We start from the raw sequence: 15549 nt of genomic DNA, 5'->3' as shown, positions 1-15549 counted from the left end.
AGAGTGTGTGTGTGGGTGGTTGAGAGAGTGAGTGAGGGAAGGTTGAGTAATCTGCTGGCTGCTGGGCGTCGCTGTGGCAATGGGGTGGCGCCGATCCTCGCACCCACCAACGGCCCAGACGGCGCATGGGCACGGCCCAGCAACTACATCCACACCATAAGCTGACTAGGCTATCAGGCACTCGACTACCATGTTGAGCGTCGGCGGGGTGGTCGGGTCGCGGACGCTTCCGCGCAGACCCAAGACAGGGGGCAACGCAGGGGGCACGCTGTCGTCGAGCTCTTGGGCGCGCTCCGCCGGGTCGAGCGCCTCGTACGCGCGCTGCTTAATGACGGCCGGGTGTGGCGACTGAGAAGTCACTCGGTTCACATGGGCAGTCATCTCGTCAAGCGTCGACGCCTCGGGTAAGAACCGACGCCAGCGGGGAAGTTCGTCACCCAACGACGTCTCCGAGGGGATGAAGTGAAAGAGCCAGGGGAGGACGACGACAGACTCCGCGCCGCTCTGCGACACCTCGAGGAGCACATCGACCCACACGCTCCGCGAGATGGAGGCGCCGCCGAACCTGGTCACTGCCTTCGGGGCCCACACCTCCCAGGTGTCGTGGAAGATGAACTTTGCTCTCCTCGTCGTGATCAGCGCGAGCTCGTTGCCCGGGCGCGTGACCTCGCGGTCGCGATACCGCGTCCGGTCAGACGGGAGGACCCACACGATCTCGTCGACGGCGGGCAGCGGGAACAGCGAGGGGAGGTAGTCCTCCCTCTCGTCGAGGTTGCGGACGACGAGCTTGCGCGGCGCGAGCTTGCCGACGAGGTGGCAGTAGTTTGCGCGCCCGCAGAGCGGGGAGAGGCGGTGGCCCGAGGCGTCGTGCGCGCGCACGATGCGCAGGGTGTGTAGGTTGGGGAGAAGGGCGGCCGGGCCGGGCGCGCAGATGGCTTGGAGCAGGGTGTGGGCCGGGCCGGCGGGGCAGGTGCCTAGCGAGAGGACGCGGGGGCGGCGGGTGGGGTTGGGCGTGCAGACGCCTGGGACGGGGTCATGCGTCCCGAGTGCGAGGACGCGGACGTGCGCTAGCAGCGCGGTCTTGAAGCTCGCCGCGGTGGGGCGGACGGCGGACGACAGCCACGGGAGCGAGGGCGCGGCGCCGGGCAGCAGCGCGCCGCGGAAGAACGAGCCGAGGTTGCGCTGGTCGACGCGGACCGTGTGATACAGGTGCTTTCCGGCCGCGGCGTGCAGCTTCCTGTTGACTCTGAGGCAGGAAAGGAGGGTCGCGCGCGGCACCGAGGCGAGGATGGCGTCGACGATGTGCGGGACGTTGAGCGCTAGCGCGCGGGGGTCTGGGCTGGGCGCGAGGGCCGGCGTGTCAGCGCCGGCTGGGGCACGTACGGCTCTCGCTGGCATCGGGGATGGGGAGATGCCAAAGTCAGGACGCAGTTAGTCGTCGGGGTCAATGCTGGGGGACAATAGACTACCCCCGCACGTCCCGGCTCGTGCGCCTTCCCCCACGCAAACATACAGTGCTCGCATCCCATGCTACATCTACTTGCGCGCGTACGTGACCTGGCGTCAGCTCTGAAGGCACACAAACCCACCTTCATCTTGGTCTCTCCGTCAATCTTGAAGTTGTGCAGCGCGTCCTTTGCGACCGTCGCCGTCTGCTCGCCCTCAAACTCGACAAAGGCAATGTCCTTCTTGGCCGCAATGGTGCGGATCTGCACCAGGCCGGGGTACTGCTCAAACACCTCGCGCAGGTCCTCCTGCGTCGTGCCGTCGGGCAGGTTCTGGATGAAGAGCACGTTGTTGGGCGGCAGGTACTCGTCTGGCATTTGCAGGCGCGGCTTCTTGGCGGCGCTGGGGCCGGCGTTGTCGTCGGTGCCGGCCTTGTGCTTTGCAATCTGTTTTCGGCGGAAGGGGTTGTCCTTGCGCTTGAGCTCTGAGGCGTGTCAGCGAGAGCCGGCACCGCCGGCTCGATGGGGCCGCGTGAGGCGACACTGGCCCACCCCACCCCACTCACTCTTGTCTGCCAACCGGACCTTCTTCCACTCCTCGAGCCCCTCCTCCCCCTCCAAGCGCTTGTGCACGACGTCAGATTGTGTGCGCGCGAACGCGATGATCTGGGGGTGGGCATGAGCGTGGTAATGGCAGCGCGGCCAGCGCCAGCGGCACAGCAACCAGCTACTCACCAAAGGCTTGCCGTACAGCGGAAACTCGTTGACATCCCGCCTCGCCAAATCCGCCGTCGCCTTGTCCGCAAACGAGATGAACGCCTGCCCGCGCATCCGCGCGTTGCGGTGCGCCACGACGGGCTGGAGCGGGCGGTACGGCTTGAACAGCGACGTGAGGGTCTGGGTCAGGACTGGGGGGGGTCAGCGTGGTTCCAGACGGGGCCGGGGCAGCCGTGTGGGTGCCACCCCTTCCCACGGCTCGCCGGCGCTCCTCTACCCACCAGGTATCCGGACCTTCTCGTTCAGGTTGTGCAGGTACAGCGTCTCGCTCGCGTTCTTTGGCAGGCCGTCGGGGCCGAGCTCGTCGTCGTCGTCGTCGTCGTTTGCGTCGGCGGGCGCGTGGACGCCGTTCGTGCCGTTCTCTGCTGGCGGCGCGGGGGCGGGCGCGTCGGCCGCGCGGCTCGGCCCGGCTGATGGTGGTGCGACCTCGGCCATTGTGATGTCGGTGATGGATGTGGTCGGTTGACTTTGTGTTGCCAGTTGGCAGTTGTAGCCTCGAAGCGGACTTGGTGAGGCAGGTGATACAACGTGGAATATTTGGGTTGCAATTTTCAGGCATTTATCCCATCACCCAAGTCGCCGGTGGAGGTGGTTCACGCACCTCGATCAAGTTCCGACTTCTCGAGCTGGCTTCGCCAGCTCTCGCCTGCCTACGCTGTTCACATGTTATGCATGAATGACCTACCCCTGCCTCACACACTACCTCGCTGACAGTACAAGACAATATCGTCTATCTCCTCTCTGGGTATCCTTTTCGACTGACATGAGGTGGGCCTTGATGTTGTTGCTGTTGTTATGGAATGTATGCAGAAAGGGGATAAACACACGCGTCTAGATCGGGAGGCGACCAGCGCGGAACACGGACTGAGTGGCGATACGACGCGCCTGGTCAAGCGAGATGGCCGCCTGGCGGAATTGCGTGCCGCTCTCGTCGTCGTCGTCATCGTCGTCCTCCTCGCCGCCTCTGAAGCCACGCATGGCCGTGTTGGACGCGGGCGTGCGGGCAGTCGAACCAAACATGCCACCACCGGGGCCAGTTGCCAGCAGAGGAGCGCCAAACACCGACAGGCTCGGCGCGGCTCCGGCCGCTGGTGCACTGCCAAACGCCTTGAAGTCGGAGACAATCTTGCGAGGAGGCGAAGACGGCGACGTGCCAAGCCTGGGGGGCGAGCCAACAGCAAGGTCACTGGGGGTAGTGCCCGGTGTTGGCAGGGCAGCGCTCGTAGTCGCCGATGTGCGGCGCGGCGGGAGGCGGCCACCAGGGGTGTACTTGAACCCAGCGTTGTAGTTGTTCTTGCGGAACTTGTCCGTCAAGCGACGTCCTTGAACCTGAGCGTCAGCAAAGACCTGTCTCACCAACATACCGGAAGGATAAGTGGCGCGACCTCGTGGATGTACTGCGCGTTCATCCACATCGAGACATTCTTTCTAGAGTTGTCCGACTGGATGTAGACGTCTTGCAGCTGCACCTGCTTGGTCTGCTCATTGCGGAGAAGGAGGCGCTCGTGCAGCTCCCTGCACCGTCAGTGTGGCCACGTCAGCTTGACTCACTGGGCAACCTCCTCGACACTCTGCAGGTTCTCGCCCTTCTCCTTGATACGCTCGGCAACCTCGCGACCGATTTCTGTGGCATGAGCTTCCTTCGGAACGGGTTGGCTCACCAGAGATGAGACGCTCCATGTCCATGTTCTCCAGCACACTGCCGACGATGGTCATGGCCAAGAGGTCGGCCGTGGTCAGAGGCATCATGACACCAGAGGTCATGTTGCAGATGGCCGTGAAGAAGTCAACAGCACGCTGTGACGTCAGAACCACCGCCGTTCGCGTGGGTACCGCTGCTCACCGAGTAGTTGGACAATGTGTCTTCGCAAGCCACCATGAACTGGGGGATCAGTTCTGAGGGCGGCTGGACTAGTCGGGCGCTGCACTCACAAAGGTGATGCCACACTGAGCCATTGTCCGAGCGATCACAAGAGGGTCGTGTCCTGAACGTCAGCATGGGCGAAGCTACTCGTCTCTGCACGAACCATCGGGGTCACCCTGCTTGATCTCTTCAAGGCGTCAGTAGTTGCAGGGGATGTACCGCAACGCGGCGCCCAGACTCACGATCACCGCTCTCGCCAATACCTGCACGTTAGCTCTGCCCTAGGCCCACAACCCACCATGTGGGGGCGCATCAGCGATGAGGACGACCATGCGCGCGGCCTCGCGACGCCATTCAAGCTCGGTGAGGCAGGCGGCCATGGCCGCAGTTACCGCCTCTGGGCCGTCGCCGCCACCCGCAGCTAGAGAAGTCAGCTCCAGCCAGCTTCACAACCCACCAGTCAGCCCGCGGAGGTACCCCTGGATCTCGGCAATGTTGGAGGTGAATGGGTGGAACTTGTAGACATAGGTGTTGTCCTGTGGCTTGTGGTCGCGGTAGTTGACAATCTGCCAGCGTCAGCGAGTTCCCCGGGCCCCGAGCCGACTTACAGCCACGCGCAGGTCGTCGGCACCGTTGAGGCCTTCCTCGCCACGGATCGTGTCGCAGATTGCGAAAATGTGGTCACGGACCGAGTTGATGTAGCGCTGCATGGAGCCTGTGCAATCGAGGACGAAGACGAGGTCGCTGTGGGTGGTCAGTGGGGCGTTCGCGTGTTGACCCTCCTTCCCCCGAAGTGTTGGCTCGCTGGAGCTCGCAGACGGACTGGCTCACCCGCCGACGCTCGAGCAACACTCGCAAGGTATCCCGCTCGAACAACCACCCTGCTGCGCGAGCGGTACGATGCCCGCCCACCCACACTCCGACGCTCTCTGTGCGAGCAAGAGGAATGCCACGACCTAAACGGCTCCGCCTGACGAACCCCAGCCTGAGGCCTACTCACATGCACTTGCCCATCCTTGTGCCGTCGCTCTCAATGTACTTTACATTATACGTCGTGACTGGCTCGGGCCTGGGTGGCGTTGGTGGGGGCGAGCGAGGGGGGTAGGCTGCGTAGTAGGACGAGTAGGCCGAGTAACCCGACGACGAGTCGTCGTACATGTCGTCGTCCATGTTTGTTGTGGAGTAGAGAGGGGGGTGGGTAGAGTCGAGTTGACAAAGTCGAGATGGGTGGCTTGGTGATGGTAACAGCACTCTTGTGCCTTCGGTCGAGGTCGGCAGTGGTTGCGTGCGAGGACGTGTGATCTGTGCAATTACGTAGCCAGGGTGATGGGGGGGAGGGGTGTGTGGGGGGATGCGGTGTACGGTGTCTGGTCTCGAATGTGCTGCTGCGTGTCTGTCGTGAGTTGAAATGCAGAGAGAGAGTGAGAGAGAGGAGGTGGCCGTGACAAGCGTCGAGTGATAGTCGAGGAGAGAGTGAAGAGAATGAAAGCAACTGGTGTCGACGAGAGAGCGAGGGAGAAGCGGAGGGAGGAAGGTGGCAACAGCGCCGTGCCCAGCTCTCGCTCTGTCGGCATCGACGACATTGGCGGCGGCTGGCTGGCGGAGCGGAGCGGATTGCTGGCACGACGAAACACGCCCGTCAGGCACGCGCCAGCCAGCACGCGTATCTATTGGCACGCCTATTAGGGTGGCCTACAGTGAGCGATTGAACTAGGCACGCCAATTATGTTTACGCCTATTTCACTGGTGCACGCCTAACCCATAGTGTCGTCAGTGGGGTGGGTGGGCAGTCAGTCAACAAAGCCACCCAAAGCCAACGGGACGAATGACCCTTTTGCAGTACTACTCTTTCCATCTTGGGCCGGTCTTGTGACGAACGACGACGACGACGGCGACGACGACAACAACAACGACGAGGAGCAGACAGCAGCGCGCATACATCGTTTACGAACGAGGACCAAGTTGGACAACCCCCAGCCCAGGCCAGGGGCATCACTCGTCGTTGCAACGCCACTCAACTCAAGGCCCAAACAAGACCTGGCACAACCTTCCCTCCCCTCGCTCACTCCGCATGGACCAGCGTTGCGTGACATTCTAGCACATCGCAACAACCTCGCCCTGGACAGACTCGACACGCTTCCCCCCCTCGGCCACCCACATCTCATACTCGTTCAACACTTTATACTTATAATACACACCCACACACACGCATGTCGCGCCTACCACAACTCTCAACCCCAGGGCGCTCCCTGCAGACCTCGCCAGGAAGCACACCGGTGGGGTCGGGCATCCCAACTCCCTCTGGACTCCGAAGGCCCCGATCTTCCCTCGGACCAGGAGCACCCGTCGCCGCAAAGCCAGATGCAGCAGAGATGGACCAGGCACTCAAAGACGTCCTCCGACGCCGCCCACCGTCGAGCCTAGGCAGGTCGATATCTGAATCAGGCGACCCCGACACGCCGACCCAGCCGTCAGCATCAGAGTACTCGACCCCCGGTCGAGCACTCCAGGCCCCACGGACACCGGCCTTTAGGCCACGGACGCCATCAGCAGCCATCTCGACACCAACGGCGGCGTCAAGACCAGGGTCCAGGCCGTCACTTGCTGCGCCGCGCGCATCGCTGATTGGCTCGACCTCGACGCCATCGCGCCGCTCGTCCATGTCGACATCGACCTCGGCCGTAGCGACACCTTCGTACAGGCGGCCCGAGTCGCGCGCCAGCATTACCGCGGAACCCAAATGGTCGCCCCAGGTGGGCGATCGCGTGAGGCTTCCCTCGCACGGCTACGAAGGGACCCTGCGGTATCTTGGTCCCACCCACATTCGAGATGGCATCTGGGCAGGTGTTGAGCTGGAGGGCGGCTTCCAAGGCAAGGGGCGTAACGATGGCTCTGTTGACGGGTGAGTGCGCTGGCGCGATCGTCACTGACATCTCAGTGTCAAGTACTTTGAGTGCGCGCCAATGTGCGGCATCTTTGCGTTGGCAGACAAGCTCTCCCCGCCGACCTCGGAGCGCGCCGCTCCGTCAAGACCCGCGTCTGTTGCGTCTCAGCGCTCGCTCACGTCGTCCTATTCCGCATCGGGTCGCGTCACGCCAGCGGGAAGGAGGGCAGTGACGCCCAGCTTTGGGTCTCGCTCCGTGTCTGGGCGACCAAGGGCGGACGACGACCCGAGCCTGACGCCGACAGCCGAGCGTCGCACGCAGCCGCTGGGCAACAGCACCGTGTCGAATGCCGCGCGTGCCGAGGCCAAGATTACCGCTGGATCCAGGGCAAGCAAGTACCTCGGCATGACGGCCAAGCAGTTAGAGGCGCGCACCGGGACGGCACCAGCAACGACGCCGGCCAAGAGCCTCGCGGCGAGCACCACAACGCCGCGGGCGTCCAAAATCGGCATTGGCGGTGTAACACCTGCGCGCGGACGGCCTAGCATCGGTGGCTTAACCACTCCCAAGCCCCGAGCCCCGAGGATGAGCTCTGCCACCGAGATGATGCCGCCTCCGCCGAGCCCTCAGGCGAAGCAGCAGAACCACGCTGCGGCCGAGCTTGAGCGAGAGCTGGACGAGCTGCGCCGGAAGAACGCCGAGCTCGAGGATCAGCTCAGCAACGCCGATGCCCTGGCCGAGGCCCAGCGCCAGGACGCCGAGGACCTCCGGCTCGATCTCGAGCGGGTCAAGGGAGAGGCCGAGGCGCTCGAGGTGCAGCTCGCAACAACCAATTCGTCTGCATCCGAGCACCGCCAGCGGGCCGACGAACTCAACCAGAGCGGCGACAAGCTCAAGGAGGAACTCGAGGCCAAGATCAAGGAGCTCACGGAGGTGCAGCGCGAGATGCAGCTCGCTGCTGAACGCGCCTCTGGCGAGCTCGAAGCGGGCATCGAGGCGAAGCGTGTCGAGGTGCGCAAGGTGGAGGAGCGCGCCGAGGCTGCGGAGTTTGAAGCCGCCGAGATGAAGCGCTTAGTGGACGAGCTAACGCTGGCGGGCAACGTGAGTGTCTGTGTGCAAGGGTAGAGCTGACTCGCAGCAAATCATCGAGCTCAACGAGAGCAAGCAGTTCACGTTCGAGTGCCAGATCCGCGACCTTCAGGAGAACCTCTCAAAGAAGGACGAGGAGATTGAGACGCTCAAGAAGGCCGACGCGGCGACTGCCGACAAGCCGTCGTCTCCTCGTGCCGCTACTGCGGCTGAGATTGACAACGAGACTCTCACGGCCCAGGTCAAGCACCTCCAGAACCGCATTGTGTCGCTCGAGGAGCAGATCGACGAGGCGCGCAGCCAAGCCGAGTCCGACTCGAACGCCTGGCAGGCCAAGTACAACAAGACGCGCGACAGCGAGCGGTCGGGCGCCGACGACCTGGCGGCGTCCAAGGCCGAGGTCGCCAGGCTGAACAAGGAGGCCGAGGGTGCGACTGCGCGTATCGCCGAGCTCCAGGGGGCAGTCAAGGAGAACCAGTCGGCTCTTGAGGCTGCGCGGGCGGACATTGAGGCGTTACGCGGCGAGGCAACCGAGGCCGAGTCGCTGCGCATTGCGGCCCAGCAGGAGAACAAGATCAGCGAGCTGCAGGCCAAGGTGGTCCAGCTTGCTGGGCACGAGGTGCGCGCACGCGACCTCGAGAACAAGATGTCGTCGTTGGTCAACGAGATTGCCAAGGTGGGTGTAAACATCGAGATAAACTTCTGACTCGCCAGCTGAAGAGCCACAACACGAAGACGGTTGACGACTCGCCGATGAGCCCTGGCAGCCCTGATGGCGGCCTGAACCGGTCCATGTCTCGCCGCCCACGCACGTCTACGGGCACGATCGAGGAGGCTGAGAAGTCTATCCGCGGCTACCGCCACATTGTGCAGGAGATGACGTCTGAGAATGCGCTGCTCAAGAGCCGGCACTCTGACCTCGAGGACGAGATTGCGATGCTCAAGGAGGAGATCAAGCTGCTGCAGGATATCAACGAGTCGGACGCGCCGGCGAGTTCGGCGTCGAGTGTAAGTGGGGTGGGGTGGGGTCGTCGTTTCAACCGCTGACGTTTGCCAGAAGGAGCTCGCGACCGCGCTTGCCGAGATCACTCGCCTGCAAGAGTCGATCAAGGAGGTGGGTGACAAGGCCTCCGACCATGCTAACCCACTCAGCTTGAGCGCGAGGTCTCGGAGCTCGAATCCCTCGTCGAGTCCAAGATCTATCGCGAGGACGAGCTCGAAACGTTCCTGCACAAGGCGCAGCTGGAGCGCGACAACTACAAGTCCAAGGTCAAGGCACTGGAAGCGGCGCAGGCGGCGGCGTCGTCTGCGCCCAACTCGCGCCCCGTGTCTATCGACCTTGGCGCGGCCAACGGCGCGGGCGCCAACGGGACCAACGGCGCGCACAGCGACACGCGGTGCGAGCTCTGCGAGGGGCCGCACGACCTCGACGCGTGCCCCGTGTTCTCTGGGAGCACGCTCGATGGCGGGGGCGACAAGTCGCCGCTGGCGGTCAAGAGCAAGAAGTGGTGCGCGGACTGCGAGTCGTCTGCGCACGACACGGCCGACTGCCCGATGGCCGACGACGTGTTCTAACGGGTCGACGATGTGACTTTTGGGATCTCGGATTATACCGCGTGATGCATATGCGTATACAACGGGGCCGCGGGCGCGGGGTGGGGATGCAGGAGCCGTGTGTCGTGTGTCATCTTCACCTTCCAAACTCGTCTACATGGCGCGAGGCCTTGCGCCCGACGCCGCTGGCGCCGACGCCGAGCCCGGAGACGGTCTCGCGCTCGCGGCGGAACTCGTGGGCCGAGTATACTTTGCCCGCGTAGTCGGAGGCGGAGGCGGCCGCGCCGGACGCGACGACGCGGGGCAGGGCGCTGGGGATGCCGAGGGGTGGTTCGCGGGCGTGCGCCAGCGTCGCAGCGAGCGCGGGGGCGAGGAGGGCGAGGAGTTCGGGCGCGCTCGGCGTGTGGAGGAGCGAGCTGCTGGCTGCGGGGGTGTCGAGGGCGCGGGCTAGCCGGGTGGCCTCGGACGAGGAGGCCAGCGCGGGGCTGGGGATAGGGCTGGCCCAGGCCAAGCGTAGCGGGTCGGCGGGGTCGAGGCGGGCGACGAACGGGCGCGCGAGGGCGGCGGCCGCGGGTGCGGTGGAGATGCCCGCGGGCGTAGAGCCAGCGAGGAGGGGGAGCAGCGCGGCGACGGCCGCGCGGGGCTCGAGGCTGCCGGGTAGTGCGACGTCCGCCCCGCGCGCGGCCGCGTGTGCTGCCAGCGCAGGGAGAGCGGCGGCCAGCGTGCGTGCGATTGCGGGCGAGGCGGGGAGGAGCGCGGCGAGCCGCCCCACGACCGTGGCCAGCGCCGCGCCCGCCTGGGGGTGCGCGCTGTCCCGCTGCGCCCTAGCCAGCGCGAGCACGGTAGCCAGCGGCGCCGCGGTGCGTGGATACTCGACGGCGTTGGGCGCGTCGAGCCGCGCCAGCGCCGAGAGCGCGGCCCGGGGGTCGGGGTGCGCGTCGAGCCCGAGGAGCGAGGCGACGGCGGCGTCGGCCCCGGGGTCGGCGAGCAGCGCAGCGAGCGCGGCGGGGTGGGCGAGGGCGTCTGCCAGGCGTAGGCGCTCGGTGCGCGCAGCAACCTCGGCGGTGGGGTAGGCGCCAGGCAGGCGGGCGGCGAGCGCGGACAGCAGGGCGGCGGTGTCGGGCAGCGGGAGCTCTGTCGGCCCGCTCAGCGCGAGCTGGGACGCGTCTGCGTCGGCGGTGGCGGAGGCGGCGGGGGAGTGCGCGTACAGGCTCAGCGTTAGCGCCGTGCCGGGCGGATGGAGGCGGAGCACGAGCAGCCGCGTTGTTGTCTGGAGGTCAGCCTGGGGCGGGGGAAGAGGGACGGAGGGCAGCTCACCCCCTCGGGCATGTCGAGCGCGTAGTCTACGCTATGTGGCCCTGGTTCGACGTGCAGCGCTGTCCGCGCAAGCGCGTTGATGGGGTCACTCGGCGAGACGTTGAGCCACACGTCGGCGGCGAAGGGCTCGGCGGAGGTTGCCCTTGGCATCGTCAGCTGGGAACGAGGAGAACCGAGACCGCGACCCACCCCACGCCGCCGGGGTACACGACCCCCGCCGGGACCACGCGCACGCTCGCGAGCCGCATCGGCGTGCTGAAGCGCACTGCTGCGACGAGCGCGCCGCCCCCGAGCTCGGGGTACAGCCGCGGCGTGCCGCTGTAGACTAGAGTCATGGTGTGGGTGTTGGTGAGTGTGCGGTGCCTTGGAGGCTGAAACGCGAGACAATTGAGTGGGACGGCGGGTGGAGGCGGCGGCAACTGCATCTCGTCATTGTGGCCGGCTGCTCGACTCGTTGCTCCCTCGTCACTGTCCTCGCCGCGCTCCGCCTGACGGCGGAGCACGCTCGCCGCTGCACCACTGCTCGCTCGGCCTGCGGCTGAGCTCGCTCGCGACCTTGCCAGGCATGCATACCCAACAACCATTGTCCCAATTGATAAAGCAACGACACTACTCGTGACACGTCTCGGGTATCTTGGCCACGGCGCGTCCCACGCCGCCCGGCCATGCTAATGCAACGCAGATTCTGCTCTCTTTTTACTCGCCCTGGTGCTGACGCACCACGGCCTACACCCCTTACGCACGCAGCGCCTTGGGCAGGCTCTGCACACGCTTCGAGGCAGCCTCGGGGCTGACCATGCCAAACTGGCTCGAGCAGTCGAGCAGGATACGCAGACCGTTGCGCGCGCGGATGCGCGAAATGTCCGTGTGCGACGCGCGCGTAGGGCGGGCACCCGTGACAACGGCCGTCTCCGCAGCGTACGGGTACGGGAACTTCTTGTGGAGCACCTCGTACACGGCCAGCGTGACACCGAACTGGGGCGACGAGCGGATGACACGCGCGATACCACCCTTGTACAGCGCCTTGACACCCTCCTCCTGGAGGATCTTGCGGAAGCCGTCAAAGAAGCCCTTGTACACGGTCTGGCCCGCACGCTGCTGCGACTGGAGACGCGTCTTGATGACGTCGGCGGGGGTCGTGAGGTAGGCGGCTGAAGGGTCAGCATGCGCTACCGCCATATCACCCGGCGCCGCACTCACCAGGCATGCCGGCAATACCAGCAGCGAGCAGGAGCTCGCCAAACGACAGCTGCTTGCCGCGGTGGCCCTCGCTGAAAATGTCCTTCTTGAGGTGGGCGTACGCGGTAAAGTAGATCATCGAGAAGGGAACATCACGCCAGAGACACGCAACGGCACCCTTGTAGAGACCAAAAATACCCAGCTGCTTGATAACGTGGAGCGCACCACGGGGAGCCGCGTTTCCGGGGTCGGCGCGGGCCATCTCACCGGCCATCTGCAGACGGATCTTGACAATCTCAAGGGGGTTGGTGACGGACTGGGCGTGAGCGTGATTCCTGTGGTATCCATCAACCTACCACCTGACAACCACCGGCGGCACCACCGGCAATCAGCTCCCAAGCGAGCGAGATGCGGCCAGTCTCCGGGTCGGTCGCCTTTTTCCTAACCAGCTCGTTGACGGTAATCTTGATCGCCTTCTCGGGGGCAACACCGACAAGCTGGGGCAGGACACCACGGTAGAAGGCACGCACACCGCCCTCGTTGGCGTAGACCTTCTTGACGCAGTCGAGCCAGTTGCGGTAGAGGACCTCGCCGACGACAGTCGAGCGCTGGTTCTGGAGACTGAAAAGTAAGCTCAGCCCTTGGCACTTCACTTACCGAGTCTTGACAAGGTCAATGGGGTAGACGGCAAAGGCACCGATACCACCGGCGATACCACCCTGGACAAAGTTCCAGGTCGACTGGCCGAGCTCGGCAAGGAAGCCGCGCTTCTGGGCCGCCTCAACCGGCGACGCGGTCGGGGGCTGCCACTTGGCGTCGAGGAGCGATTGGAAGTCGTTGAGGGTGAGACGCTGGCCGGCACCGTGGCCAGCCTCGCCGCGCGAGGCAAAGTGCCAGATGATGTTGGCCTCCATAGGAGTGAACTGCGAGTAGCGCATGCTCGACGCGGCCTCGTTGAGGAAGTCGGAGACATCGATACGGCCGTCCTTGGACTTGCGCACGGCACGCGTGATGAGAGCCTCAACAGTGTCCATGTCGCGAATGACTGGCATCAGCACAATCCCTCACACCCCGGCTCACCATTGTGGAAGGCAATGACCTCCGAGTACGAGATCTTGCGACCGGGGTTCATGGTCGTGAGCGTGGGGAGACGCTGCAGGACCGAGTCGGAGAGCTTGTGGCCCGCGAGCTCGATGATGATGCGCTGGAACTCATCGGGGTTGATGTATCCGTCGCCGTCCTTGTCAAAGTAGTGGAACGACTGGCGGAGACGCTCGCCCTGGAAGCCCTTGATGAGCTGCGTGAACTCGGAGTCTGCGGTCGGTCAGTGACTGTCGTTACAGCACACTCACAGCCAAGAACATGCTTTGTGCCACGCTTGCCGAGGTAGAGCTTGATCCAGTCGCAGTCAAAGTTGAAGGCTGGCTGATGTCAGCAGAGGCTCACGCGCGCGACAATGTTTTGGGGCACGCACGGATACCGCTGCTGGCAATGTTCTCCTGCAGCACCGACTTGAACTCCTCAAAGTCGATCGCTCCCGAGTCGTCGCTGAGGTGTAAGCCCACGCCGCCGCACGCGCCGCATGCCGCATTCCGCCCGCCGCCGCGCGCCACACTTACACGTCAAAGACCGAGAAGGCGAGCTGGTAGTCTGCGTCGGGCTGTAAGGGTTCGGGTCAGACCGGTTCACTCGAGGCCGAGGGGCATCATCGGGTCAGCTCACCCGTTTCAGGACTGCGGCGTTAGCACCACAAACAAGTCGCGTGCATGCTGTACTCACGGGTCTCGAAGACGACAAAGTCCTCGAACGACACGAGGTTGGTCGCGCGGTTGGCGGCCACACGGAAGACTGGCGAGAGAGATCAGCCTCGAGTCTAGTTTTCCCGAGCGGAGTGAAAGCCGGAGCGATGGGACCTGAGCGTCGCGCGCGGTAGTGTAACCGACCGCGTGCGTGCCATCCCATCCCATCCCCTCCGCAGCACACCATTCCGCACACACTCACGGACGCCATACTGCTCGCGGTTGATGCGGTTGAAGCCCTCGTCGGTGGGGGCGATGGCATCGATGAACTCGCTCTCGTTGAGGAACCTGTCGGGTTGGATCGGATCAGCCACGATATCTCGGGTGCACTGTGCATGGATGGATGGAGGTCTTCCCGCAAATCACGCCAAGCGCGTTCAAATTCCGCCGCCACGAGCGCCGGCACCCCCATCAAAAATCGCGCGCGCGCCGTTGTAGGAAGCGCGCGCGCCGGGCATGCATTCGCGCTCGCCGGCGTGCATCGGCAGGTCGGGGAGGGTCGCGACAAGCGCGGTTGGTCGCGCGCCATCCGGTAAAGTGGCTCACTCAGGGAAGGCGGCACCACCCCTCGCAGCGCCGAACCCCGGTTTGTAACCACCCGAGGGGGGTGGGGGCCGACGCCGAGCGCGGCGGGGACGGGCGCGGGGCAGGACCGAGCGTTCGGCGGTCGGAGCGCTCGCGCCGCGCCGCTCTGCTCGCTCGCTGGCCTCGAGCTCCAGCCGCCTTGAGCGCTCCGGCCGCCTGCCTTCCCTCCCTTCCTCCCCGACCCTCTCCTCCGAGACGGAGTGGCTCATGACCCGACCCGCTGCGCGAGCAAGCTGTCGCCGGTACGCCCACCCTGCTGCGCGAGCGAGGCGTCGCCCGCCCATCGACCCCCATGCTCACCACGCTCGCATGACATATCCCCCCCCAAACCACCCCTCCACCGCGCCTCCGACCTCCGACTCCCGATCGAGACTCACTTCTTTCCGGCCTCCTCGATCGTCGCAAACTTGTCAAACGTCCTCCTCCAGCGGACGAGTTCGGTCTCTCCGGGCTTGACGAGGGCGTCGGCCGTCGACTTGATGGACGAGAGGGTCGACGATGGGTTCGAGTCGGCAGTCATGATGGGGGGTGGGGGTAGAAGAGTGGTGAGGAGGGGAGAAGGAAGGAGAAGGGTGGGTGACTGGGGAGACTGAGACTGGGGAGACGCTGTTCAGAGACGACTAGGAGAAGAGCAACAGAGAGTAGCTGGAGCCCCCGGGTTTTGTTGATTCGTCGAGCGCGTTGGATTGGTCGGGACGAGAGGTCGAGTCGCGAGTGGACAGTGCAGCGGTAAAGCAAACAACGACAGAGACACGTCCTTTACGGGCCAAAAGGAAATATCAGGGACAACCATCCAGCCGGCGCTTCGGGCCTGCGCTCCGGTGCCCGTCGACGCAGCGAGCGAGGCGGCAGCGAGCGGCGCGTGCAGTGACTCTTTCCTGGCACTCGGAGGACGAGGACGAGGGGGCCACGGTGTAGTGCTCTTTGCATGCATGCATGCATACACCCAGTCATCTCTCTCTTGAATGCATCCACCATCCCCGTCGCGTTGCATCCCACTTGTCCGTCCTGAATGCCGCGTTCCGATGCTACTCTACTCTCTTTCTCGCTCTATA

The 15549-nt window shown here is 64.7% G+C and overlaps 6 protein-coding genes across 6 annotated transcripts; 1 reads left to right on the top strand and 5 right to left on the bottom strand.

The window, feature by feature from the left end:
* Positions 1 to 165: 165 nt before the first annotated feature.
* Positions 166 to 1398, bottom strand: Q8F55_004832 (uncharacterized protein; the record flags this gene model as incomplete). Its single annotated transcript, XM_069353337.1, has 1 exon — positions 166 to 1398. One exon carries the CDS (start codon positions 1396 to 1398, stop codon positions 166 to 168), a length of 1233 nt encoding a protein of 410 aa, XP_069207979.1.
* A 138-nt stretch (positions 1399 to 1536) lies between these two features.
* On the bottom strand, positions 1537 to 2670 carry Q8F55_004831 (uncharacterized protein; the record flags this gene model as incomplete). The annotated part of the gene is made up of 5 exons (XM_069353336.1): positions 2444 to 2670; positions 2181 to 2353; positions 2012 to 2111; positions 1590 to 1930; positions 1537 to 1557 (listed from the first exon to the last, which is right to left on the bottom strand). Exons 1-5 carry the CDS (start codon positions 2655 to 2657, stop codon positions 1537 to 1539), a joined length of 849 nt encoding a protein of 282 aa, XP_069207978.1. The 5' UTR covers positions 2658 to 2670.
* A 383-nt stretch (positions 2671 to 3053) lies between these two features.
* Positions 3054 to 5256, bottom strand: Q8F55_004830 (uncharacterized protein; the record flags this gene model as incomplete). Its single annotated transcript, XM_069353335.1, has 12 exons — positions 3054 to 3551; positions 3587 to 3737; positions 3774 to 3846; positions 3884 to 4019; positions 4066 to 4104; positions 4155 to 4207; positions 4250 to 4273; positions 4329 to 4349; positions 4385 to 4507; positions 4544 to 4652; positions 4695 to 4830; positions 5087 to 5256. The coding sequence occupies 12 exons, from the start codon at positions 5254 to 5256 to the stop codon at positions 3054 to 3056; spliced, it is 1533 nt and encodes a 510-aa protein (XP_069207977.1).
* Positions 5257 to 6458: 1202 nt separating this feature from the next.
* Positions 6459 to 9635, top strand: Q8F55_004829 (uncharacterized protein; the record flags this gene model as incomplete). Its single annotated transcript, XM_069353334.1, has 6 exons — positions 6459 to 6988; positions 7025 to 8072; positions 8110 to 8736; positions 8775 to 9068; positions 9118 to 9174; positions 9213 to 9635. 6 exons carry the CDS (start codon positions 6459 to 6461, stop codon positions 9633 to 9635), a joined length of 2979 nt encoding a protein of 992 aa, XP_069207976.1.
* A 115-nt stretch (positions 9636 to 9750) lies between these two features.
* On the bottom strand, positions 9751 to 11266 carry Q8F55_004828 (uncharacterized protein; the record flags this gene model as incomplete). Its single annotated transcript, XM_069353333.1, has 3 exons — positions 9751 to 10884; positions 10932 to 11073; positions 11121 to 11266. The coding sequence occupies 3 exons, from the start codon at positions 11264 to 11266 to the stop codon at positions 9751 to 9753; spliced, it is 1422 nt and encodes a 473-aa protein (XP_069207975.1).
* A 400-nt stretch (positions 11267 to 11666) lies between these two features.
* On the bottom strand, positions 11667 to 15014 carry AGC1 (mitochondrial aspartate-glutamate transporter agc1; the record flags this gene model as incomplete). Its single annotated transcript, XM_069353332.1, has 12 exons — positions 11667 to 12082; positions 12132 to 12426; positions 12467 to 12731; positions 12768 to 13155; positions 13191 to 13424; positions 13463 to 13531; positions 13585 to 13658; positions 13730 to 13770; positions 13833 to 13843; positions 13890 to 13958; positions 14112 to 14197; positions 14872 to 15014. 12 exons carry the CDS (start codon positions 15012 to 15014, stop codon positions 11667 to 11669), a joined length of 2091 nt encoding a protein of 696 aa, XP_069207974.1.
* Between the last annotated feature and the right edge of the window lie 535 nt (positions 15015 to 15549).

This window comes from Vanrija albida, assembly GCF_041260175.1.
Source record: "Vanrija albida strain AlHP1 chromosome Unknown contig_4, whole genome shotgun sequence".
NCBI classification, from domain to species: domain Eukaryota; kingdom Fungi; phylum Basidiomycota; class Tremellomycetes; order Trichosporonales; family Trichosporonaceae; genus Vanrija; species Vanrija albida.
Note: the sequence above shows the minus strand (reverse complement) of the source record. Positions and strands in the feature narration are given on the sequence as shown.